We start from the raw sequence: 26,190 nt of genomic DNA on the forward strand, positions 1-26,190 counted from the left end.
GCACCCACATGTCCACTCACAACTGTCTGTAACTCCTGTTCCTGGGGATCCTACACCCTCATACAGGTATACTAAATAAATTATTTTTTTACAAAGTGGTTCTAGAACAACAGAAGTATAAGAATGTTTTTTTGTTTTGTTTTGTTTTGTTTTTTTAGTATCTGGATTAGGCCTTCCAATTTGCCAACACCAATACTTACTGTAGCCTCCCAGTTACTGATGCCTCTCTTGGAAGCTCAGAGAGTACTGCAAGTCCACAGTGTGAACTATTTTACAAACTTAAGGTGACAAATGCATTTGATTATCCTGATTTACCAATTGTGAGAGGTGATAGGTGACTCCAAGTACAAAGTTTTTGATAATTTGTAGGAAAATGATGGTACTGGTCAGTTGCTCTTAGAATCTCTGGACAAACTGACAAAAGAAAAGAAGGAGCTCAGGCATAAAACTGCCCAGCTCCAGATTCACACAAACAGTCTAGAGGTTTCTAAGCATGTTCTAGAAGAGATTCTTCTCTCCAACAACCACAAATCAAGTTTCGGAAAATTAAACCAACTGAGTATGGTGGCATATGCCTTTAACCCCAGCACTGGGGAGCAGAGGCAGGCAGATCTCTTGAATTTGAGGCCAGACTGGTCTACAAAGTGAGTTCAGGACAGCCAAGGCTACACAGGGAAACCCTGTCGGGGGTGGGGGTGGGGCGGGGGAGAAGAGTACAGGATAATGGTAGAAGGAACATAAAATGGGATCAGGCTGAGTTTATTGATATGGGCCCACTGAGTTGAAATTCTAGGTTTAATATGGAAGTTCACACAGGAGCCAGAGGGGTCAAGGACACCATAAGAAAACAGCTCACAGAATCAACTAATCAGGGCTCATGGAAACCCACCGAGACAGACTTGACAGTCAGGGAGCCTGTACGGCCTGAGCTAGTTCTCTGCATATGTTATGATTGTGTAGCTTGGTGTTCTTGGGGGGCTACAAACAGAGGGAGCAAGCACTGTTGCTCTTTTGTCTGCTTTTGGGATGGACCCTTTTCCTCCTGCTGGGTGCCGCATCCAGGCTTGAGAGGGTTTGTGCTCTCTTATTGCAACTTGATATGCCATGTTTGGGTGATGTCCCTGGGAGGCCTGCTCTTTTCTGAAGGGAAACAGCGGGTTGTGGGGGGGATCTTAGGGAGAGGAGCAGTGGAGAGGGGGAGGGACTGGGAGAGGGGAGGGAGGGAAAATTTTGGTCAGGATGTAATAGCTGAGAGGAAGAAAAAAAAGAGTGTGAGGTAATAGAACATAAATCTGGACCAGGCTGAGTTTTTTTGTTTTTGTTTTTTCAAAACAGGGTTTCTCTGTGTAGCCTTGGCTGTCCTGAACTTGCTTTGTAGACCAGGCTGGCCTCGAACTCACAGCGATCCTCCTGCCTCTGCCTCCCAAGCGCTGAGATTAAAGGTATGAGGCACCAAGCCCGGATCAGGCTGAGTTTATTGATATGGGTCCACTGAGTAGAAATTCTAGGTTTACTATGGAAGTTCATACAGTTTTTTAAAAAGGTGTCAAAAGATTATTTGAATGGTTGGCTGAAACATTTGTCAAAAGATCGCCTACTGAAAAGGAGTTGGGGATGCCTGATACCCTTGGCTTAGTGTTGGTGAAGTGATTTTAGGGTTCAGGGAAATCGCAGTGCTAGAGTGGGCACGCTGTGTAAAACTCAATCCTCCACAATGGGAAGGCCCAGAAGATGTGCCCTTCACTAATCCTATAAGATGCAAAATGGTGCGAGAGGCATCACCTCATTCGAAGAGCTTTATTGTCCCCCTTTTCCTTGTGCCAGACCTTAGGGTCAGAGATGTTGTTGGTCATTTGGATTAATTAAATGCAACAGATTTAACTGGGCCCCAAAGTAGCAAGGGCCAGCTGGCGGTGCTGAGTCCCCAAAGGCACGGTGACCAAAATGATCAAAATGGGCAACATAGACAAAGCAACATCCATCATGGGTAGCAAAGTGAATTTTATAGTGGCATGACTCATATAGACCCCCGGTACTGGCTAATCAATCATGGTGTTTCCAGGCATGAAATAGATAAGCCTACTGACTTTTTCTTATCTATCTAAGCAGAAAAATTGATAAACGAATGAAGGAAAAGCTACACTGGGGGACTAGAAGCCTGTGAACCAATTTCCAGACTTGAGCCAGTTTGCAGACCCGGAAGGCCTTGAATGAAGGTCAGCTCGGTTCCTCTGAGGAAGGGACCTTGATAAAATTCCTGCGGGTTTCACTGTTAGCCTTTCTCCAGTCCTCCAGAAAGGAAACATCACACTCAGGAAAAAGAAACAATCAGACTTCCAGGGGTCTGTTGGATACTAGCTCTGAACTGATGCTGATTCCAGGAACCCCTAAGAACCATTGTGATGCTCCAGTTAAAGTTGGGGCTTATGGAGATCAGGTGACTAATGGAGTTTGGCTAAAGTCAGAGTCACAATAGGTCCCTGAATTCATCCCGTGGTTATTTCTGCAGTCCCAGAATGTATAATTGATACAGATATACTTAGAAGTTAGCAGCATTCTCACATTGTGTCCCTGACCTGTCAAATGAGGGCTGTTATGGTTGGAAAGCCTAAATGAGAGCCTTTAGAGTTGCCTCTGCCAAGGAAAATAATGAATCAAAAGCAGTATCACATCCCTGGAGGAATGGCAGAAATTAGTGTCATCATCAAGGACTTGAAAGGTGCAGGGGTGGTGGTTACCCCCACATCTTCCTCTATCTGGCCAGTGCAGAAGACAGATGGACTGTGGAGAATGACAGTTGACTATCGAAAACTCAAGCAAGTAGTGTCTCTAAGTGCAGCTGCTGTACCAGATGCGCTGTCCTTACTTGAGCAGAGTAACACATTTCCTGGTACCTGATACGCAGCTGCTAATCAAGTGTACTGTCTGGTTTTGTGTCAGCTCCACACGAGCTAGAGCCATCAGAAATGAAGGCGCTTCAGTTGCCTCCGTGAAATTCAGCTGTAGGGCATTTTCTCAATTAGTGATCCATGGGGGGAGGGCCCAGTGCATTGTGGGTGGTGTGATCCCTGAGCTGGTAGCTCTGGGTTCTATGGCATACTGAGCAAGCCATGGGAAGCAAGCCGGTAAGCAGCACCCTCCATGGCCTCTGCACCAGCTCCTGCCTCCCATTTGAGGTCCTGTCCTGACTTCCTTTGGTGATGAACAGCAATGTGGAAGTGTAAGCTGAATAATCCCATTCCTCCCCAACTTGGTTTTTTTTGGTCGTGATATTTCATAGCAGCACAGAAACTCTGATTAAAACATCTAGCAAATACCTTTTTCTCAGTACCTGTCCATAAAGGCCACCCCGAAGCAACTTGCTCCATAACTTAGACTGAACAGATCTTGATCATCTGTCTCTTCCACAGAATAATATCACATTAGTTCACCATATTGACAACATTGCGCTGATTGGACCAACTCAACAAGAGGAAGCAAGCACTTTTGGCTTGTTGGTATCAGAGGATGGGAGATTAATTCAAGGGCCTTCTACTTCACTGAAATTCTCGGGAGTCCAGTGGCGTGGGTCACACAGAGATATTCCTTCTAAGTACAGGTTATTATTGCACCTGGCCCCTCCCACCACCAAGAAAGAAGCAAAATCTGTTGGTGGGCCTGTTCAGATTCTAGGGACAGCACATCCCTCACTTGGGTGTGTCGCTATGGTCCTTATACCAGAGGGGCCTAGAACAGGAGAAGGTCCAAGCTGTTCTATCCCTTGCATCACATAATCCAGAAGACCCAATGGTGCTTGAGGTGTCACTGATAGAGAGGTATGTTTTTTTGGGACCTTTGGCAGGCTCTAGAAGTGAGATTCTGGAGCAAAGCTCTACCATATTTGCAGACAACTCTTCTCCCTTTGAAAGGCAGCTCTTAGCCAGGCGTGGTGGCGCACACCTGTAATCCCAGCACTCAGGAGGTAGAGGCAAGTGGATGGTTTTGAGTTTGAGGCCAGGACAACCAAGGCTACAGAGAAATTTTGTCTTTAAAAGCCAAGATAGATAGATAGATAGATAGATAGATAGATAGATAGATAGATAGATAGATAGATGTAAGAAGGGACGGGGGCGGTGTGTGGGGGGGAGAGAGGCGCTGTGTGGGGGGGTGTAACTCTTTGTCTGCTACTCTGCCTTAACGGAAACTCAATGTTTGACAATGGGCCACCAACTTACTATTCAACCCGAGCTGCCCATCATGAGGTGGGTGTCGTCTGACTCACAGTGATGGTTTGAATAGGAATGACCCCAATAGGGCCAATAGGGAGTGGCACTATTAGGGGGTTGGCCTTGTTGGATGAGGTGTGGCTTTGTTGGAGGAAGAGTGTCACTGTGGAGTCCGGCTTTGAGGTATTATATGCTTAAGCTAGGCCTAATGTGGCAGTCCCCTTCTGCTGCCTGAGGATTAAGATATAGAACTTTCAGCTATATCTCCAGCACCATGTCTATAGGGTTGGTGAAGATCTTTTCCCAGTCTGTAGGCTGTCGCTTTGTTCTACTGACAGTGTCTTTTGCCTTACAGAAGCTTCTCACCCTCATGAGGTCCCATTTATTAGTTGTTGACCTTAGAGCCTGAGCTGTTGGTGTTCTGTTCAGGAAGTTGTCTCCTGTGCCAATGTGTTCCAGGCTCTTCCCCACTTTTTCTTCTAACAGATTTAGTGCCTCTGGTTTTATGTTGAGGTCTTTAATCCACTTGGTCATAAATTTTGTGCATGGTGATAAATATGGATCTACTTGCCTTTACTACATGTAAACATCCAGTTAGACCAGCACCATTTGTTGAAGATGCTATCCTTTTTCCATTTAATAGATTTGGCTTCTTTGTAAAAAATCAAATGTCCATATGTGTGTGGATTTATTTCTGGGTCTTCAATTCGATTCCATTGGTCAACCAGCCTATTGCTGTGCCAGTACCATGCAGTTTTAATTACTGTTGATCTATAGTACAGCTTGAGATAAGGTATGGAGATTCCTCCAGAGGATTTTTTATTGTACAGGATTATTTAGCTATTCTGGGTTTTTTGTTTCTCCATATGAGGTTGAGAATTGATCTTTCAATGTCTTTAAAAAAAATTGTATAGGTATTTTGATAGGGATTGCATCAAGTCTGTAAATTGCTTTTGGTATATACTCACTTATAATTGAAAACTAGCCCAACAGGGATGTCCCCTGAAAGTCTTCATTTAGCAGGAGATTGGGACAGATGCTGGGACTTCCTACTGGGGCTCCAGGTGAGAGAGGTATGGGAGAATGGGGAAATAGAAGGCTCCAGAGGGTCCTAGAAACCTATAAGAAGACCATCAAGGCTGGCGGATCTGGACCTAGGGGGCTCTGCTCAAACTACTGTACCAACCAAGGACAATGCATGCAGTAAACCTAGAACCCCTATTCAGATCTAGCCAATGAACAGCACATTCTCCACAGTTGTGTGAAGAGTGGGGACTGACTCTGACATGAACTCTGGTGCCCTCTATTTGACCACTTCCCCTTGGTGGGGAGGCCTGGTGGCACTCAGAGGAAGGGTAAGCAGGTTACCAGGATGAGACATGATAGGCTGTGATCATATGGTGGGGGAGGAGGTCCCCTCTGTCACAGATCTAAGGGAGAGGAATAGGGTGAAAGAGGGAGGAGGGGGGAATGGGAAGATATAAGTGAGGGGATAACAATTGAGATGTAATCTGAATAAATTACTTAAATAAAATAAAATAAATTTTTTTAAAAGAAGAAAAAAATTTCAAGTTAAAAAATAAATAAAGAAAATAATACCAAGGGGCAGGGGAAGTACCTCAAGGGACATTGCCACCCATTCTAAATTTATAATGTGTTTGCAGTTGATGAGGGACAGGTATATCATGTTAAGCATAATTATGACCTAGTTATTTTTTTCATTTGGAAACTAAACATGACTTACTGTGTCAAGTTGACAAGGGGTGAACTTGTGATGGCTGTTCTTGGTTGTCAACTTGACTACATCTGGAATTAACTAAAACCTAAATGGATGGGCACACCTGTAGGGATTTTTTCCTATAAATAATATAAATAAATAAATAAATAATCATTGAAGCCAAGCATGGTGGTGCATGCCTATAATCCCAGCATTGGGAGAGGCAGAAGCAGGCAGATCTCTGTGGGTTCAAGGCTAGCCTGGTCACAAAGCAAGTCCAAGATGGCCAAGGCTATACAGAAAAATCTTATCTTGAAAAAGAAACAAATGAACAAAAAAATCATTTAAGTGGGAAGGCTTTTTGTTGTTGTTTTGGTTTGGTTTTTTTCCAAGATAAGAGTCTGGTTGTCCTGGAACTCCATCTGCTGGATTAAAGGCATGTGCCAACACTGCATGGTCAAACTTACTTTTTAACTTCAGTTAATTAACAACAAAATGGATTCAGTTGCAAAAAATGGCAAACTTCCTTTGGAGGTCTTCACCACAAGCTGGATGGGTGACCTGCTAGGCATGCCCTGAAGTATCAGTGATCAGCCTGGGCAGCACCTACCGTTCCCCTTTTTCATAACACCAAAGGACAAAGAACCTGAGCAGATGCCTGGTATGACTAAGAAAATACTATCACAGACTGTTGCTATCAGACAGGACACAGCGGATGACCTCCAAGGTCAAGCTCTTCTTGTCTTTACAGGGCAGAGCTGACCAGTGGAGGCTGTGGAGCCAGATAGCCATGGGGACTCCTGGGCCAGCCAGTTCTTCACTGTGCATATGGCACCAAGTTGTCAAATGGCTCGGAGTTTTTATTTCACTTGTTATGGTTTAACCTGCTTAAACTCTATAGCCCCTCGAGACCTGCATTAGCTCCTAGCATAACTGTAGCTCCTCATCTTTAGCATAATAGAAACCATTTTGTTTATTAAGTTTCCATTTTGATCATAAGGTGAAATTAAGTTCAGTTTCTCCGGCTTCTGCCTGCCTGGGAGCTTGAATAGCTTCTTACTTACAGTTCAACATTTGTTGAGTGTTCTGCTTGAATTAGTGATATATGTTCTACCTAAACATACCACAATACCCTGGTATGTTCCTTTCTCCCAGAACAGTGGGGAACTGAAAACTCAAGCCTATATCCTAGCCAAGCACCTTAAAACGCTTTGTCTAGCTACCTGGACACATTGTGCTTGAAACAAAATCAATTCTGTGCTTAGCTCCTCAAAATGATGTAATGCTGCCCTCCCCGCTGGTTCCCTGGTTATGGTTTTTCTTATAAAAGTCCTGCCTTAGTAACAGGCTGGGGTCACAGTTTGACTCCTGAGTCCACTGTGTCCTTGGCCATGGTCAATATTGGGGTGTGGCATTCAAATAAACCATCAATATCTCACTGATATTGGTGCTTGAGTGGTTTCTGTGGCAATTCTTGTCCTACAACAGTTAAATTGTTGGGGTCTGAAACTCTAAAAGCACCCAAGCAGTCATAAGAGTCCAGTAAAGCAAGATCTTTATTTGAATTAGGCAGAAAAAAAAACTGACCAGTCAGGGACAACAGCAAGACTTGGGCGCTGACTGCATCTTCGAACGTTCATTTTAGGAAGTCCTTAAACAGATGACAAAAATGTATTGTACTCAGGCCACTCAACTACTGATCAATCAGGAGCTGAACTGTGACCCCAAGCCAGAATGGCACACTCTTTAAGCCCGAAATCCAAACATCTGTCCCAAGTTATCCTCCCCATCAGGATTTAGGGACAGAGGACTTCCTTAGGAGCATGTCTTTGTGACACACTTAGCCTGTTCCCATCGGTTGGGCTATGGAACTGTGGCAGGGCGACCTGTCTAGCATTCCTGTCTCAACTTGCTGAGCAGGATGCAATTACCTAGGGAGGTCTTGGGAACTTAAACTTTATTTGACTCCTATTCAAAATGAATATTTTTATTCAAAATGGTTTCAGTTTGGTTCCATCTTAGAAAATGTAAATAACATTCACCTTACAGTATCAGTGTGAGAAACAAGCAAGGCAGTGAACAGAAAGCTTGTAGCATGGCTCCAGGTGGGCGGGGAAGCCTAAGGAGCAGCAGCTACATTTACTTCAGGTAGAGAGTGATCCCTTCTAACATGTTCCATGTGTCAATCTTTTAATGCACCAACACACACACAAATGACAAATGACAAACAGAAAGCAGCTTTAAGTTAGATTAGAGCTGAGTCCACACAGGCTTTCCTGCTAAGCCCATCAGGATGTAAGTTAAGATGGCTCCTGCTGAGGTCTGGCCTCCGGTGCCGAGCTATTCTGCTGTAGTCTCCAAGAGCACTAGCTTGGCCAAGCCCTTCATCTCTAAACCAGAACCAGGAGTGGGTGTGCTATCAGCGGAGGGAGATGGGAAGATGGCACCGGCCATGCCACTTTCTCAGGCTGTGCATATGTGAGGCTGACTACAAGTACAAAGATTTTGGCCTGAACCGTGGGAGTTCTGGCAAATACAAGGTAGGACAAATGCTTCTAGGCTACAGAGTAAGGCTCACACATGCTCATTTTTGGTGAAGTGCACCTTGAGACCTGACTAAGCCATCCACAGCAAAGACCAAAACCTGGAACTTTGTAGAAGCAAAATCTGCACTGTGGGTTCCCTCTTTACATGAATGAGCTAAAACAGGAAGTTTTAAAGTCTTTTATTAACTGCTTTAGGACAGCTAAGGTCACTCTGAAACAACAACAGATACCACCTGCTCCACAGTGTTTTCTTGTTTTGAAGCAGGCAGCACAGCAGGCAAGCGTGAGCTCACTACATAGTTCTTACTCCTGCTTCTCCAGGCGCTAGGATGACAGGCATGTGTCACTACAGCACATCTCTTTTCCTCATGCTTTAACAACCAATAGGAGCCTGGACTCTGAAATCACCCTTTCCCTAGTGTATGAGAGATTGTGGCCACTGGTCCCATGGTAGCAGCAGGGAAGTGGAGTGTCATCTGTGTGGGCAGTGTGAGGTGGGGCGAGGCCGTGGTTGTGAGCAGTAGCTGGGCCATGTGACCCCGTGCTGGGTGGGTGCTATTGCTCTGCAGGCCATGCCAGCTGGGTTCCAGCCATCTGCAGGACCACAGGGCTGGACTTTTAGGAGCAAACCTTACGTCCTCAGACAGTGGTGTGGTGACTGCTGACAGATTAGGTGTAAGCACAGCATGTAAAGACAACTCCTCCAGATGTTCTCTTATTAAAATAAGTTCACTATTTTATGTGAAGGGATATTTTGGCTGCATATATGTCTTTACCAAATGTATGTCTTGTGCCCATGGAAGCCAGAAACTCATCAGATCCTGGAACTGGAGTTAGAGCTGTGGGGCCATGTGGGTACTGGGAACTGAACCTGGGATGTCTGGAAGAGCAGTCAGTGCTCTTAACCACTGAGCCATCACTTCAGCCTTCTTATTTAATTCTTAAATGCTCAGAGCCTTGGAGGATTGAAATTTAAAAAAAAAAAAAAAAAAAAGTACAAGTTGCCAAAAACACACGATGGCTCTTGTAGTCCCTGACTGCTTTCTTTATCTCCAAGTTCATCGTAGAGTTCAAAAGAATTCAAGATCTGAAGCAAAGACATTACACTTGTGTTAGGGGCAGAAACTTCTGGTAGTAGCTCTTGGTGACATCAATCATCAGCTCCTGTGTGCACTCTGGGAGCTCCCCTGAGAAGAGTCCTGAGGAAAGAGAGGCCCAGTCAGCAAGGGAGTCAGGGAGGCCCGTGGCCCTGCCCTTTGTGCAGTCTACAGACTTTTGCACTAACTTTGAGGTCAGTTGTCTTCAGACTGGCAAGACTGTTGACTACATACATCTTCTGAAAGGTCTGAGTTTGTGTTTGGGAAACAAACACTATAGGTCTCCAAATGAAGAAACAAATTCCAGTTGGAGGTCAGAGTATGCTTACAAGAGCCAAAAAGAGAAGACACCTCTGACTGGTGTGGGTTGTTTCTCATAAGGGCTTTCCACCCAGGATTCCAGTGTGAACCCCACTGAGCCATATCCTTATGCCTGAGGGAGGAAGGGTCCGCCATTCCTACAGTGCAACTCAGTCCACCAAAGCAATGATACTAGGTACAGAGGGATCAAAGGGCAACAGCAGAACGGTCCATGACGGAATAACCGTGGTTAAGGATTTCAGGGTGTGGTGGCGCATGGCCAGCCTGGTCTACCATGCGAGTTCCAGGATAGCCAGGGCTACAGAGAAACCCTGTCTCAAAAACAGCAACAAAAATAATTTCTGGAACAGAGCTACTCTGAGCTACTGTCTCTATTCATGCAGATGTTTTGAAGGGCGCTTTAAAAATAGCTGGCAAGAGCCAGACATGGTGGCACACGCCTTTAATCCCAGCACTCAGGAGGCAGAGGCAGGCAGATTGCTGTGAGTTCAAAGCCAGTCTAGTCTACAAAGCAAGTCTAGGACAGCCAAGGCTACACAGATAAACCCTGTCTCAAAAAAACAAAAAACACAACAAAACAAAACACTGGTAGCAAAATGGCTGGAGAGATGCCTTGGCAGTTAAGAGCATTGACTGTTCTTGCAGGGGTCCTAGGTTCAGTCCCAGCTCCCACACGGCAGCTAACAACCATGTGTAACTCTGGGTCTGGGTGCTGCACGCATGTAGTGTAGATTTATTTATATGCAGGCAAAGACACATACACTTAAAATAAAAACTCAGCCCAATTTTCAACGTTCATACCCCGTGGCCTATAAGTCAACTTCTAAGAATGTATGTCAGAGATAACTCTGCCCAATTATACAATACATGTAAAAGCATGTCAGGAGAGCAGTTTCTAATAGTGCCCAGGTACAGCTTCTAATGACCCATTACATTATGGGACTGAGTTGATGCTTTGTGGTAAATCCACCTACGCATGTGTGAAACCTGTAACCCTTGAGAGGGATGATGGAGTTTTTATATGCCACCTGAAAAGCTGCTCCAGGAGGATTGCTAAATAAAAAGTACTCTCCAGGCAGTACAGAGCAGTAGAGAGTTTGATTTCATTTACATAGGTGCACTTCAAATACCTATATTATCCACTTAAACATATAAACATAGCTACATATTTTACATATTTACAAAGTGCACTGAGTATCCAGAAGGAAAAAAGAAAACCTCACAAAATTCTCATAGACTCTACAAATAAAAAGTACTGGTTAGGCCTGCAAATATGCTTAAACTTCACAGTATTTTTGCTTTGTTTTGTTTGTTTGTTTGTTTGTTCGAGACAAACAATGTAGTCCTAGAATTCACCATGTAAACCAAGCTGGCCCGGAACTCACAGAGATATGCCTGCCTCTACTTCCCCAGTGCTGGGACTGAAGGTGTGAGCCACTGCATCTGGCCCATAATTTTTTTAAAGTACATGAGTACTTCGTCTGCATGTATGTTTTGCACCATATGCATGTCTGCTGCCGAGGGAAGTCAGAGGAGGGGTTTGTATCTTCTGGAACTACATTTATGGATGGCTGTGGGTCATGATGTGGGTGCTGGGAATCGAACCCACGTCCTCTGTAAGAGAAACAAGTGCTCTTCCCCAGTGAGCCATCTTTCCAGCCCCTAAACTTCAGAGTATTTAATCTTTAGGTAATAATTAGACAACTTTAAAAATTCAGAACTACTACATCGATCCCCAGTTTTAGCTGCTCCTTAAACATCAGCCTTTGTGCTCTCAAGTCCACACCAGGCAGCCGCGGTGGCCATGGTTCAGTCACAGCTCTCTCTGCCTGGCTGCAGGAACATCTGAGCTTGTGGCTTCTGGTGAAGATCCATCTCGGTTCCATTTCTTTTTGCTTCATGGCTCAATTTTATCTCCTGTAGCTTTCTATAAATGTGCCAGATTTCCTGCGAGCCCGAGTGCCTGAACCCGAAGATGACAGTGCCAATAAAGTACCCTAATGCCTGGCACTTGCCTGAACTCAAAGGTGACAGTGCCAATAAAGTACCCTACTGCCTGGCACTGGCCTGAACTCAAAGATGACAGTGCCAATAAAGTACCCTCCTGCCTGGCACTGGCCTGAACTCAAAGATGACAGTGCCAGTAAAGTACTCTCCTGCGTGGCACTGGCCTGTGAGCCTAACTAGTGGGCAGGAACAGCAGCGCATCCTGTCATGCTGCAAGAGGCTCTGGCTCTAAGCGAGGGTCTCTGTGCTGGGCGGGGCTTTGCCAGTGAGCACAGCCCACTTCCAGCCTCAGTCTGCTCATAGACAGAGGCCTGGATGGCCCCACGCAGCTGGGCCTCCTCAAACACAGCCTTTCCTTATGTCCATCTGAAATATCAGGATGGTTTCCTCATCTTCTGTCATTAGTGTTCAATGACCATAAGAAGTTGATGCTAAAGAACCTGAATACATTAAAAAGCTGAAGCACACAGATCTGTAAAGAAAATTTCCTTTCTCCTTTGTCCACTCAGCGCACAGGCCAAGAGAGAGTGCTTGTTTGTCCTTCCCATGTGCTGAGCAGATTCATTCCATAACAACCTTTTCTCCTTAACTGGTATTTATTTTTATATGTACAGGTGCTTTGCCTGCATGTATGTCTGTCTACCGTGTGTATGCCTGGCTACTGCAGGGCCCAGAAGAGAGAGTTGAATCCCCTGGAGCTGCAGATACAGAAAACTGAGCTGCCATGTCAGTGCCAGGAATTGAACTCAAATCCTATGGAAGAGCAGCCACTGCTCTTAAGCCCTGAGCCATCTCTCCAGCCCACATAGCAACCTTCTAGAGGGGAAACCTTTTAAAGATATTTAAGACTCTCTACCATGTGTGGATTTAAGGCTTTATCTCCTATTTCCACCCAAGTACCACATTTTAAACCACTCTACTGTGAAATCAACTTTCAACACTTCAGTGTTCTAGTCTGGGTCTCATTTCCTCTGTTTCTGATAATTCCCTTTTTCAAAAAAAATTTTTTATTGTGAATCCAACTATTCATTCAAAATGCAGCTTCTTCACTGGGTGTGGTTGTGTACGTGTACGCCTTTAATCTCAGCTTTAGGGTAGCACATGCATCTCTTTGAGTTCAAGGGCAGCCTAGTCTACATAGTAAGTTCCAGGCCAGCCAAGGCTACACAGTGAGACCTCTGTCTCAAAAACAAAAAAACAAAACAAAACAAAACAAACAAACAAAATACCCAAATACTACCTCCACCGAAAGCAACTTATTTGTGTCTTTTCTAGGTATCAGAAGTCTTATGTATGACTTTAGTGATGGAACCCAGTTTTAAGGAGGTTAAAATAGACATATTAGCATCAACATTACCTGGGCAGCCTGAGAAGACGGTGAACGGTGGGACCACAGTTTCTGGAGGTAATACTGTATTGTCAAGAATTTTGCAGCAGTCTTTCAAGACACATCGGCGCCCCTAAAATTAAAATATTAATAGGCATTGATCAAGACATGGGAGTATAGGGCTGGACAGATGGCTCAGTGGTTAAGAGCACTATCTGTTTTTCTAAAGGTCCTGAGTTCAATTCCCATGGTGGTTCACAACCACCTGCTGGGATCTGATGCCCTCTTCTGGCATGCAGGTGTACATGCAGATAGAGCACATTAAATATATAAATCAATCCTTAAAAAAAAAAGGCATGAGAGTCAAGCTTGATTAGTATGCTGTATGGAAAGCTATTCTACATTATCTCTATCCATGATACTTTTATGACTGTGTCTCATTAATGAAACCCTACTTGGCCTGGAATCTGCTATGCTGACCAGGCTGGCCTTGAACTCAGAGACCCAAGTGCTTCTACCTCCAGAGTGTTAGGATTACTGGCATGCACCACCATATCCAGCATTCATGGTAACTTATAGATAGGGGGCCAGGGAAATAAGAGGGAGTTTAGTCAAAAATTATATACGTCAAGTGGAATCTGACAAGAAGAAGTAAAGGACATGTGTGTGTGCGCTCATGCTACAGATAATACAGGCCACTTTAGGCATTAGACATTAGGCAAGCCTTTGTCTTCTGAGAGTTGTTTTTCTTTTCTATTTGACCTAGTAGCATCTGTTGCTTTGATGCCTTTTCTTTGGGTAACAGAACCTTTTTGCAATGGGCCCTATCCACGCCTACCTTGGTCCACATGCTTTGTCTCTAGGCCTTACACACACTCCATGCCTGACCAGTGACTGGTTCATGGAACTGGCATATGAACCAACCTACTCTAATGAACCTCAATCTTGGGTTTCTGCTGGGATGACAGGGAAACGAAGCACTTTCCAGTAGAGTTCCAGGAAGACAGGTTGGCTGCCCATAGCAGCATCTCATCCTTGCCAGGAAATAACCTCCAGAGGAAAGAGAAAAGGGATGAATGCTTGTTTTCATAGTCTCAGATGAACCCTTGAAGCATGTGAGCATGAAATTAGGATCTACCTCTGGGCTCTCAGTTTATATTAGCCAATCAAATACATCTGGTTGACACCTGACAGTTTAAGGGATACTTGTCTATTCTCTTGTCAATTCCAAAAGAAAAAACTCTTGACAAATATTCTTAAGTAGAAGGTATTAGTCAATTTGTTTTTCCACAGAAGATAGCTATTTGAATATCTGGACTAAACTTTATGTTTAACTTTATACAGTGTTACCAGTTTTTCAACTCTTCCATAATCCACAGCATTTTAAAGGCAAGAAATATGGCATGGAAAAACTCATTTACTTGTCAGATTAAGGGAAAAGCTATGTTTAAACCTGTGCCTAAGGCTACTCATGAGGAGACCAAAGTTTCACTTTTTGTTGTTGTTTGTTTTTGTTTTTCAAAACAGGGTTTCTCTCTGTATCCCAGCACTTGCTCCGTAGACCAGGCTGGCCTTGAACTCAGAGATCTACCTGCCTCTGCCTCCCAAGTGCTGGGATTAAAGGCCTGTGCCACCACTGCCTGGCCAAAGTTTCTATCTTTATTAACTATCTTTTTAGATTGTGTGTATGCATGTGTACTGGTGTAGTCACCCATGTATACCCAAGTGGAGGACACAGGTTTTTATCAGGAAAGTGGTAATTTTCAACCTTATTCTTGGAGACAGGGTCTTTCACTGGGCCTAGAGCTTACTGCTGTAGCTAGACGACCTGGCCAATGGGCCTGCAGCACTGTCTTTGCCTCTCTCCAGCACTGGGGTTACAGGCCTGGGCCACCATGCCCAGCTTTTACGTGGGTGTTTTACGTGGGAGATTTCAGTGCAGATCCTTTGCCGCACACAGAAAACACTACCCTCTGAGTCATCTCCCAGCCTTGTTAGCTGTCGTTACTAGGACTTGTAAATTCCAAAAAACATTTTGACAAAAATCTCAGTAGTAAAACACAGATAGGAGAAATGAGATTAGATGATCTCATGAAAAATACATGGATAAGAAGACAGAAACATAAACAAATCCTAAAATAATGCTAACCTACTCAGGCTTAGAGATTTACCAAATATGAGATACTTTAACGTGGATGTTTAAGTTTCCTGATTATTAAATATCTAAGCCATGTGTACTTCTGGAAGAAAAAGTATGCTGCCAAATAAATTCTCTAAAATTTTATTTATTTGTGTGCATTTGCTTGTTGTCACCATGTATCTACGCACAAGTGTCTGCTGCCTTTGGAGGCCCTGAAGCTGGAATTACAGATAGAGGTAAGCTGTCATGTGGGTGCTGGGAACTGAACTCAGGTCCTCTGGAAGAACAGCCAGAACTCTTAACTTCTGAGCCATCTCTCCAGCTTCCCTAAATGAATTTTTAAAAAAGCTTCTACCAGCTGAGTGCAGTGGTGCATGCCTGTATGCCAGCACTTATGAGGCAGAGGCAGGAGGATCTTTATGAGTTTGAGGCCAGCCTGGTCTACAAAGTGAGTCCAGGACAGCTACCCAGAGAAACCCTGTCTCTAAGAAGAAGAGAGAGAGGAAAAAAAAAAAAAAAGCTTCTACCATAGGAAATGTAGCTGCCTACTTTAATCCCAGCATGTAGGAAGCACAGGCAAGCAGATCTCTTATGAGACCCTGTATCAAAACAAAAATCAGACCCAGGGGCTACAGATGGCTTAGCAGTTAAGAGCACTGGTGTCTTTTCCAAAGGACCCAGGTTCAATTCCCAGCACCCACAGGTGGCTCACAAGGTCTTCAGTTCTAGCGAATCTTACATCCTCTTTTGACCTCTGCAGCAATCAAGGAAGCGTACAATACATGCAGGCAAACACTCATACACATGAGAAAAGAAACTTTTTTGTCATTTTTGTTTTTCAAGGCAGAGTTTCTCTGTGTAACAGCCATGGTTGTTCTGGAACTTGCTTTGTAGACCAAGCTGGCCTCACAGATATCTACCTGCCTCTATCTGCTCCCCTAAGTGCTAGAATTAAGAGTATGCACCACCACTCCTGGCTAAAAATAAAAATAAAAATAAAACATTTAAATCTCGTATGTGCAGTGTATGAATTTCATAACTCTTACGCTGCCCTAGCTGGATGGACAAGAAGACAGGCAGCAGCTGGTGTCACAGGTCCTTCCCTCGCCCCTGGAACTCTCACTCAGGAACCAGCTATGGCATTTTCAAAGATCTCAACCGTCTGTCTCTCCCGGCGACCAGGAAAGTGATGTCATCTCTAAGGCTGTGGTCACAGCTACACTTCTAATCCCCAAGACTAAGTAAAGCATGGCGTGCTCATGTGTTTGGACCCACAGACCAGGGGCCCTAGAAACTAACGAGTAGGAGCGGACGGAGGCCTGGAGCTTGCTCAGGAGCATCTTCCCAGCAGAGGGCATGGGCCTACGCAGGGATAACTGAGTGAGTCACTCTTCTCCTTCCCAGATTAACAGTCCATTTCCTAGTCCATTTATATTTTCTTACTTGCCCTGTTGCCCTGCATTTCCTTGTTTGGTTGTCGAGCGGCCCCAGGGTTTTGTAATATCAAATGTGAAGCATTCTTGCCAAATAGAAATTTACAATTTGGCCCCAATTAAAAAGGACCCCAGCCAGGTGCTGTGTCACACGCTTGTAATCCCAGTACTCAGGGAGGCAGAAGCAGGCAGATCACTGTGAATTCAAGGCCAGAATGGTCTAGAAAGCAAACCCAAGGCAGCCAAGGCTACATAGAGAAACCCTATCTCCAAAAACAAAACAACAAAACCCAAACAAACAAACAAAAACACCCCAAAACAAACAGACAAAAGCAGTGGGAAGGAATCTTCTCACCGCCTACCGCCAGCCACCATACTCAGCCTGTGGCCTGCTTTGTCCACTCGTTGGCCATCCCACCCGCTTAGAGCCTGCCTACTTGGAGACTTTCAGGGACATTCTGAGTATACAGGCTATTTTATAGCAACATGAAAAATGCAGATAGTTCTAAGACATGAGTGGACTGGTAATAGCTGGGGAGGTACAGGCTTCTTCATTCTTCCTCCAAGGAGGAATCAGGAACTGTGGCTATACTGCTCATTTTCCCCTGACCTGGACAGTTTAATGCAAGCCAGGTCAGCACCACTGAGCCTTGGTGTCCCCACCCCAGAAGCAGGACGTAATGCCAAACCAACAGCAATGCCACCAGGACTGGAGGCGCCAAGTATAGAGCTGATGCACCCTAATGCCTAAGATGCTGCTCACTAAGCCTTTCTTTCTAACACATGGCAACTCCGATTTACACCTTCCACAGCAAGCCGTCATTATCTCACACAGGGCGCCATGTCTATGTGCCGTGGAGGCAGCTAGGCTTTAGCTCTGAGAATCTACAGTGCTAAGACTCTAAGGCCTAAACGGCTTTAAATTTTGTCAAGGTTTAGCAAGTACTGCTCACAATGAATGAGGAGATGATACTCAGAAAAGAGGTAAAAAGGCAGAACATCTAGCCAGGAATGGTGATACAGACATATAACCCAGCTACTTGGAATGCTGGGACAGCAGTGTCACAAGTTCAAGGCCAGTCTAGGCCACATAGCAAATTTCAGGTTAGTCCAAGCAACTTAGCAGACCTTGTCTTAAAATTAAAAAAAAAAAATGTGTTTTAAGTGTTAGAAATGTAGGTCAGGACAGACGCCTGCCAGGCATACCCACGGCCAGGGGTTCAGTCTGGCAGCAGTATGTAAGAACCAGTAGGCAATAGCTATTTGCATTTGTAAGTTACAGTGTGATATATAGAACATGTGGCCATCAAACCAATGCAACTGGAATTTTGATTGTTATCACTTAACATTTAGAGCCTTCAAATGCCTCCTCAGGCTCTCCATAAGTACACAGTAAGTTGTTGTGAACTGTGGCTACTTTACCGCGCTGTGTACTAGAACGTCTTCCTCACCTAGCTATATTTTAGTGCCCTTATTCCATCTCCTTCTATTCTCTCCTTTAATCACTATTCTCTTTTCTTCTATTTGAAGTCAACTGTTTCCCCCCAAGATAGGGTTTCTCTGTGTAGCCCTGGCTGTCCTGGAACTGGCTCTGTAGACCAAACTGGCCTGAAACTCATGAGATTGCCTGCCTCTGCCTCCCCGAGTGCTAGGATTAAAAGGGTGTGCCGCCACCACCTGGCTGAGATCAACATTTTATCAGCCCCCTTTCTTTAACATGGAGCTGTACAAAAACTTTTTCTACACATATTAAGGAATTCCTTTGCACCAAGAATATGTGGCAAAATGATTGTTCTCCCAACTGAGTAAAATCTGATAACAACTGTTTTCACATCAACATGAGCCCCCTACACTGAGCACCCATACTGAGTCTTTGCAGCTCCTAGAACATGAGCTGCATAGGTTTTGACATGTTAACTTCTAAAATATAGAAAACATCTCTAGACTTTAGGCAGGCAAACCTTGGTTATTAACATTCTCAACTATAACATGATTCTCAGAAACCCCAACACCTGTTTCCTCATCTACAAAACAGCAAGAAACCCAAACCCTGGCTCTGATGCCTCTGCTTCTGTGGACCAGGGTCTTTCAGGTGCCATGGCAGGGGCCTATCTGCACGCTGCACTACCTGCAGTCCCTAACAATGTGGCCTTTGGAGACACTGATCCTCTCGCACAACAATGCCTCTCCTGAACTGCCCAAGTTACCACTGTCCTCAGTTGCAATTTGCCCATTATATCTTTCATCCTTCTCACACTGCAGGTTTTATAAGCCGATGCAAAAGAGAGCCAAGGCAGCAGTGCTGCTATTCAAATGGCATGTCTATTTAAATCCTAGCTCTACCACTACCTGTGTCAAACCCCTTAATATCTATGGTTCTCAAGCCTTTCATCAGCAAACAGAAATAATAACAGAATAAACATCCATATGTGGTTATGAATATGAAATGAAGTAACTGATGGAAAAGGGGGTTTTGTGTGTGTGTATACATTTATGTGTGAGTACATATGTGTCCATATCGGGATACATGTATGTGCACATTTATTCTGAGGCCAGATGTCAACCTCCAGTGTTGGCCCTCAGGCACCATCCATCTTGTTTTCTGTGAGACAGGGTTTCTCACTGCTCTGGTGCTTAGCAAGCAGGGCAGCTGGCCAGACAGTGGTCCCCAGGGGTCTGCCTTTTTCTGCCTTCCCAAGTTGGGGTTACAAGTGGGTGACACCACACCGGGCCCTTTACTTGGGTTCTAGGGATCAGATTCAGTTCCTTCTTCTTGTGTGGCTGGTGCTTTACCATCTGCACCATGTCCTCAGCCGCAGGGAAAGAGTTAACACCTAGAAAGAGGGTCAATGAAGGCTAGCCACTGTGACTAGGATTTATTTTGGGTGTGTATGTGTGTCTTTGCAGCATTGAAGAGCCAAATCCAGAGTCTCATACAAGTTATATAAGCACTCTACCACTAAGCTAACTCCCCAGCTCACTAACCATTATTAGCACTGCTTCAAAAAAATCTCCAAATCCATTAAGAAAAACTTAACCTCAGGAAACTGGAAATGACTCCTCTCCCTGGCGCAGAGACAGAGTCCCATAGGTGGGAGGGGGAAGACAGAGAGGAAGTGAAGTGCTGGGTTGAGTGAGCCATATACTCACAATCACACAGTTCTTCCCAACGTGAACATAAGAACCGATTTGAGCAGCGTTGACCACACAGTCTTCCTCAATAAAGACATGATCCCCAATATGCAGAGGAAAGAACGCAACACTAAAAAGAAAAAGAAGATAAACAAGCAAAGGTCAAGGTGATGGAGTTTGGGTTAAGGTTTACAGAACCAGAGATCACAGTCTCAACGCTTACTTACTGATTTACAGATACACTCTTTGGTTTTTTGAGACAGGGCCTTTCTTTGTAGTCCTGCCTATCCTGGAGCTCACTATGTAGAGTGGCTTCAAACTCACTGAGACCCTCTTGCCTCTGCCTCCCAAGCTCTGGGATTACAGGCGTTTGTCACCAGGTCTGGCGTTTCCACATAGCCACAAAAGCCACATGGCCTTTCTTTGTTGCCATGGCATTTGTCACATAACCCAGGACGGCCTCAACTCCTTGATCCTCCTCACTCAGCTTCCTGAGCAGTTGATTTCAGGCAGGCATCAAACCCTCCTCAGTTTTGTCAAGTCTTAGTAAGGCTATTCCTTGCAAGCAAACAGTCCTCAAGTCATAGAAATTCCACACATTGAAACCAAGGAATCAGGCTAATAACTCACAATCAGAATTGTGCAAGCAATAGTAAAGCTGAAGGTGTAGGATCCTCACAGCAAACTAACGCGGGTGGGTACCGAGCCATCCCTGCTCTCTTTGACAAAGTTCACAGACCACATATTTAGTCATCTGTCTCCAGGACTGACATATTCATAGGTTATCAGTTTGGATGTGCGACAGATAGTAAAAACAAACAAACAAACAAACAAACAGGTGGGCTAGGCAGAGAACAGGGTTTCATGTAGCCCAAGCTGGCCCTCAATTTGCTATGTAGCAGAGGATAACCTTGACCATCTGGCCCTCTTGCCTGAAAACTACAGCTGTGTGTCACCATAACCTGAGCCTGTGGTGCTGGGACTGAATCCAGGGACTTATGCATGCTAACAAGTACTCTATACTCCCAGATGATTTAAAAAAAAAAAAGTTTTAGTTCCCAAAATTCTTAGGCTTTAACATCTACCGTATTTGCTGAGTTCCTTCCCACCGTGTGCTGGACACACAGCCAGGAACTGGGACACAATGTGAGCGAAATAGATCTGTGGCATAAGGAGTGTAGAGTCAAGAGAAAAAACAGATCAAGTAAAGGACTACACATATAATTAGTTGCAGCTGTGATGTAAGGTTGTGACAGGACATAACAGAGACACTTTACCTACACAGGGGCTTTGGAAAGCCTAGTAGAGAGTGGAATTTAAAGTCAAATGAGGTGGCTTACGCCTTTAATCCTGGCACTTGTGAGGCAGAGGCAGGCACATCTCTGTGAGTTCCAGGACAGCCAGAGCTGCACAGTAAGACTCAATCTCCAAAACAAAACAAAACAGTTTGCATTTAAGTCAAGACTTTAAGGATGAGTAGGAGTCGCCAGGCTTCCTCCAGACATCCGACATCATTCCCATTCTCAACGTTCCTCACACATCAGGAACAATGTTTCTATAACAGTGTTTATCAGGCCATGGGTTTTTTGGTTTTTGTTTTTGTTTTTGTTTTTGTTTTTTGAGACAGAGTTTCTCTGGGTAGCCTTGTCTGTCCTGGACTTGCTTTGTAGACCAGGCTAGCCTCAAACTCACAGAGATATACCTGCTTCTGCCTCCTCTAGTGCTGACACTAAAGGCATGTGCCACCACCGCCCAACCATGGTTTTCTTTTTTAAAGCCTTGTGTGTGTGTGTGTTTCTGGGTACCTATAGAGAAAAGAAGGGAGTGGTGGATTCCTTGGAGCTAGAGTTATAGGCCACCTAATATGGATGCTGCAATCTGAACCTGGTCCTCTGACAGAGCAGGAAGCACTCTTAACCACTGAGCCATCCATCTCTCCAGCCCCTAGATCATACTTTAAGTCTGTGGACCAGACAAGATGTAAAGTAGCTGTTTGTGCATTAACTCTTTCCAGCCCTGTTCAACAAGGAATATTTTCTAAATCATAGTATCTATTCCTCCAAGACTCAAGATTTACTTGAACTTTGTTAGTTTTTAGTATTATAAGACTCACCCTTTTGTGCAACAGTGAATTCCGTGATCATACAATAGTTTACAGCAAGTTCTCTTAAACGTTTTCTTTTCCTGACACCTTTTTACCCAAGAAATTGTTTTTTATGCAAGTGTGTAGAATATGTTTACTAGTGAAACAGCTAAGCCGAGTCTCATGGCACACACCTATAGCACCAGCAGTTAGGTGGTTGAGTGAGAAAAATTACGGGGTTCAAGGCCAGTCTGAGCTACACTTTATTTATCTCAAACACACAAAAATAGTTGTGCTAACAGATCACAAAGAGCCAAAGGCAATACTGATCTGAATATGTCTGATCTTGTAAATCATAAAGAAATTTATTTTAAAACAATACTTTGGAATACATACAATTTTACCATTATTAAAGACAAAAGCCAATGTTGTGGTATGCTCATTTATTATTACATAAAGAATTAAGTCTTGCCTGGGTATTTAATAACACAAAACAGAGCATCTTCACTGCTATTCAGGGTTGACTCATATTCCAATTTTATAATTATCAATGCTGAGAAAGCCACTTTGCATAGATGAGTAGTGCAAAGCGGCAAGTATATTTAGAGCCATTTCAGAAAGTACTAGAAAAATCTGTCCTAATCTCAAGCCAAATACACTGACTTTTTTGTTTTAATGAAACTCAAACAGCAATTGTTAAAACCAACCATCTTTTTCAGAAAGATGTGTCTTATATGCGTATGTGTACTTGCTTGCATGGGTTTGTGTTCACCTCACACATGCGAGACTCCAAGGAGGCCAGAATAAAGCCCCAGCCCCTTAGAACCACAGCAATAGGCAGCTGCAAGATACCCAGATCTTTCGCAAAAGCAGTGGTGCTCTTAACCACTATGCCATCTCTCCAGCCTCAAAATCTGCCATTCTAATGTGATGAAATCCAAAGATACACTAATTTTATAGTTACATGTTAAGGAATGACTGTAGGAAAATATTAAAAGTTTATTTTCAGTAATTATACCATTGTTTCTCTAATAGCACAACTTAGAATGTACAGTAAAGACATTAAAATGTATAACATACAGTAGTTCAAACCTCAGCGGAAGTGATTTAGGCAGCATTCACTGGTGCAGCTTGCATGACACCATGTGCCATGCAGTGTGCATGCCGGTGTGCAGAACTGAGGTGCAGCTGTGTCAGACGATGCACCATGGGCAGGCACTGCCACAAACTCTGGATTCATTTTGTATTTCATTTTGAATTAATTTTTGGTTTCTACCTATTTAGAAACCTTTTGTTTGTTGCTAGTTTTTTTTTTCACAGCCCTCCACATTCAGTTATGCAGTGATTATATAGGGTCGTGAGCTGCAGTGTAAGAAACTATACAGGCTACCTCAGTCCTGAGAGTTCTTTAATTTTAAATTAAAAACCCAAATGTCTCAGCATTATCTGATTCTGGTATGGCTTTCCCCTCTTACTCATGCTTTACTATTTATGCTTTATTCCTCTCTCTCTTACTTCTGACAACCAACAACAAACAAGGTGACAAACACTGAGAATGACGCTCATTCAGTGTCCCCAAACAGGAAAGGCCTTCTCATTACACACCCAGACACACATACGGGACACCATGACCAGGAACAGTATGGAGCCTAGGACTGCAAATGCATAATTAAGTCCCATACCCTTTGCTGAATTTCTTGAACGGTGGCCTTATGACACTACGGCTTTTCACAACACAGTGACGTCCAACTCTTACGTTTGCCAGGTCTCCTCGGATGATACAGTCATTCATTATAATGGTCTATAAAAGAAAATACACTTAAAAAATTACCAGTGTAGCCTAAATGTAACATAAAACATAGTGAGCAGGACACTGAGCATTATGATATGGTCCATGCCATCAAATGTCCTAAAAAGGGATAGTTGCAAGGTGACAGGAGAATTGGCTTACGTTTTACTATAATTAATCATAAGCTTTGGTCTTTACACTCCACAAATATGACTCAGCGAGTGAACACACACTGAGAATGCATGTAGACCAGGTTGACCTATCTGTTCTGAGTCACTTAAGATTCATCCGCGACCCTCCAAGCCTTGGGTTCTTGGTCAGAGACTGACCTACCTGCTGCCACACAGGCTGTGCTACTGTATGTGGCCACATTTCTGGTTCGTTTTGAAAAATAGTCAGAAGCTCTAGCAACACAAGTCTGTATTCTCCCTCGGTAATAATCCCGTCAACATCCACTGGTCATGTCATCTCCAGTTTGTTTTGAGACAGGGTCTTACTGCGTGTCTAAGGATGACCTGGATCTCACTATGTAGGCAAAGGTGACCTGAAACTTGGTGTGACCATCCTGTCTCAGCTTCCAAGTGCTGAGATTAAGCATTTCCCTGACTTTATTATAAAATATTTTATTACTTCTTTAGGTTTTGTGTCTAGTAGTCTTGGGCACAATATAGTAGCAGAAAAACCTGCCATTGTATTTTGTTCAGGCATAAAAGTATTGTGGTCCTTCCCTCCACCCCCACTTCTTTATTCATAATATTTAATGCAGTGTAAATCCTATCTAAATACAACATTGAAAAAAAATGACAAGAAAAGTTCACGTTCAGTTCAGATAAAATCCCTCCCTTTCCACTTCCCCCTCCATCTAACTGGCGCTGCCCCTTTCACATTTCATGTGTTACACTGCCCTCCCCAGCCCTCTTTCCTTAAAACTTCTTTATTTCCCATATAATGGGCCATGTTCTCGTTTCCTGGCTTCAGACTCTTTAGTCATTTTTGTGCAATTCAATAAACCTGATTTGGAGAAAAAATAAATAAATAAAACAAAGAAAAGAGAACTGGAAATGTACAACAAATGGGAGGCACAGCACCCTTTTATGTACCCTGCCAACATGGTGCGTGGTGGAAGCAGGAGAAGGGACGCCTGGCGGAGCTGGCCATGTCCCTTACCTTGCCATTGAGAACGATGTTCTGGCTTCCACACAAAACAGACTGGCGACTAACTTTGTTTCCAGATGCCTAAAAGCAAACAGAAATCTGTGGTAAAATGCTGAGAGGATTTCTGGGCTACAGATTCCTTCAAGAAAGCTCATATTGCAGAGAAAATTACTTTAAATGGGGTGCAGTCTAAAATGGAATAAGGGATGAGTGTGGTACTACACCCCTAGTGTCTGGCTCTGGGCAGGGATTAGACTAAACTACAAAGTGAGACTCCATCACACACACACACACACACACACACACACACACACACACACACACAATTAGAGACATGGCTCAGTGATCAGAGTGCCTGACTAGCATGTACAGACCCTGATTTTTAATCCACAGCCTCCAAACATGTAAGACAGACTGAATGCAATATACCCAAAGAACAAGAGTGGATCAGGAACTAACAGTTGAAGAAATGGATTCAGTATCTGTATCCAAGGAAAGATGCACACTCAAAGCCCACTCTGGGTTCAGAGTCCTAAATGAGGAGAATTAGTGTCCTATGATCACAGAGTTGTAAGGACATAAAGAAAAAAGAATGATGGTAACCCAAGAGTGGGACTTGCTTTGTTTCCAGAACTTTACACATGTTAACAATTGGAAACAATAACTCTTAGCATGTTAGCAGACTGTGACATATTATTTTTAAAAGGCTCAGAAGCCTGAAACTGTAAATAATATCAGGACGAACAGGCTGTATTGTGTATTCCTCCGGAAGACATTATTTCTACAGGAAGACCAGGTGTACGTGTGTAAGCATACACATACATATATATGCAGACACACGGGGAGCCGGGGGTCGGGGAGAATGGAGGAGAGAGCCTAATCCATCCATGCATGCACAGACTAAATACAAAATCAGACGAAACTCGAAGCGTTTCTACGTCACCCCCCCCCCCCAAAGACTGAGGGAGCAGGGGAGGGTGGAGCAGGGACGGGGGCGGGGGCTGCTGGGATGCCAGCAGGGTCAGGGTCGGCACACGCGCACCGTCTCGATGTACTCGGACTTGTTGTACAGAAGCTCGCCCAACTCCATGGCTGCCTCCTCCGAACCTCAGGATCCTGTCAGTCGCTCAGGTTGACTGTGCTTCCAGGTACTTCCGGCTGCCGGTCCACTTCCGCTATCCCGGCCCTAGACTCTCATCGACTGCTCGACTCTCCTCTAGGCTGCCCTACTCTGTGGT

At 44.1% G+C, this 26,190-nt stretch overlaps 1 protein-coding gene across 1 annotated transcript; it reads right to left on the reverse strand.

Annotated features, from left to right (window-relative positions):
- Positions 1 to 8,630: 8,630 nt before the first annotated feature.
- Positions 8,631 to 26,152, reverse strand: DCTN5 (dynactin subunit 5). The gene is made up of 6 exons (XM_084772355.1): positions 25,995 to 26,152; positions 24,965 to 25,033; positions 23,691 to 23,809; positions 19,944 to 20,055; positions 13,251 to 13,353; positions 8,631 to 9,667 (listed from the first exon to the last, which is right to left on the reverse strand). Exons 1-6 carry the CDS (start codon positions 26,040 to 26,042, stop codon positions 9,570 to 9,572), a joined length of 549 nt encoding a protein of 182 aa, XP_084628481.1. The 5' UTR covers positions 26,043 to 26,152; the 3' UTR covers positions 8,631 to 9,569.
- Between the last annotated feature and the right edge of the window lie 38 nt (positions 26,153 to 26,190).

Source organism: Acomys minous (assembly GCF_964271855.1).
Source record: "Acomys minous genome assembly, chromosome: 2".
Classification (NCBI taxonomy): Eukaryota; Metazoa; Chordata; class Mammalia; order Rodentia; family Muridae; genus Acomys; species Acomys minous.

What these genes read in the sequence shown, in the direction of transcription:
- DCTN5 (XM_084772355.1), bottom strand. Translation starts at nt 26,042, where the DNA reads ATGGAGTTGGGCGAGCTTCTGTACAACAAGTCCGAGTACATCGAGACG. An exon ending in ACATCGTTCTCAATGGCAAG is followed by an intron (nt 23,810 to 24,964) that starts GTAAGGGACATG and finishes TTTCTTTTATAG; the next exon opens with ACCATTATAATGAATGACTG. An exon ending in TTCAAGAAATTCAGCAAAGG is followed by an intron (nt 20,056 to 23,690) that starts GTATGGGACTTA and finishes TTTTCTTTTTAG; the next exon opens with TGTTGCGTTCTTTCCTCTGC.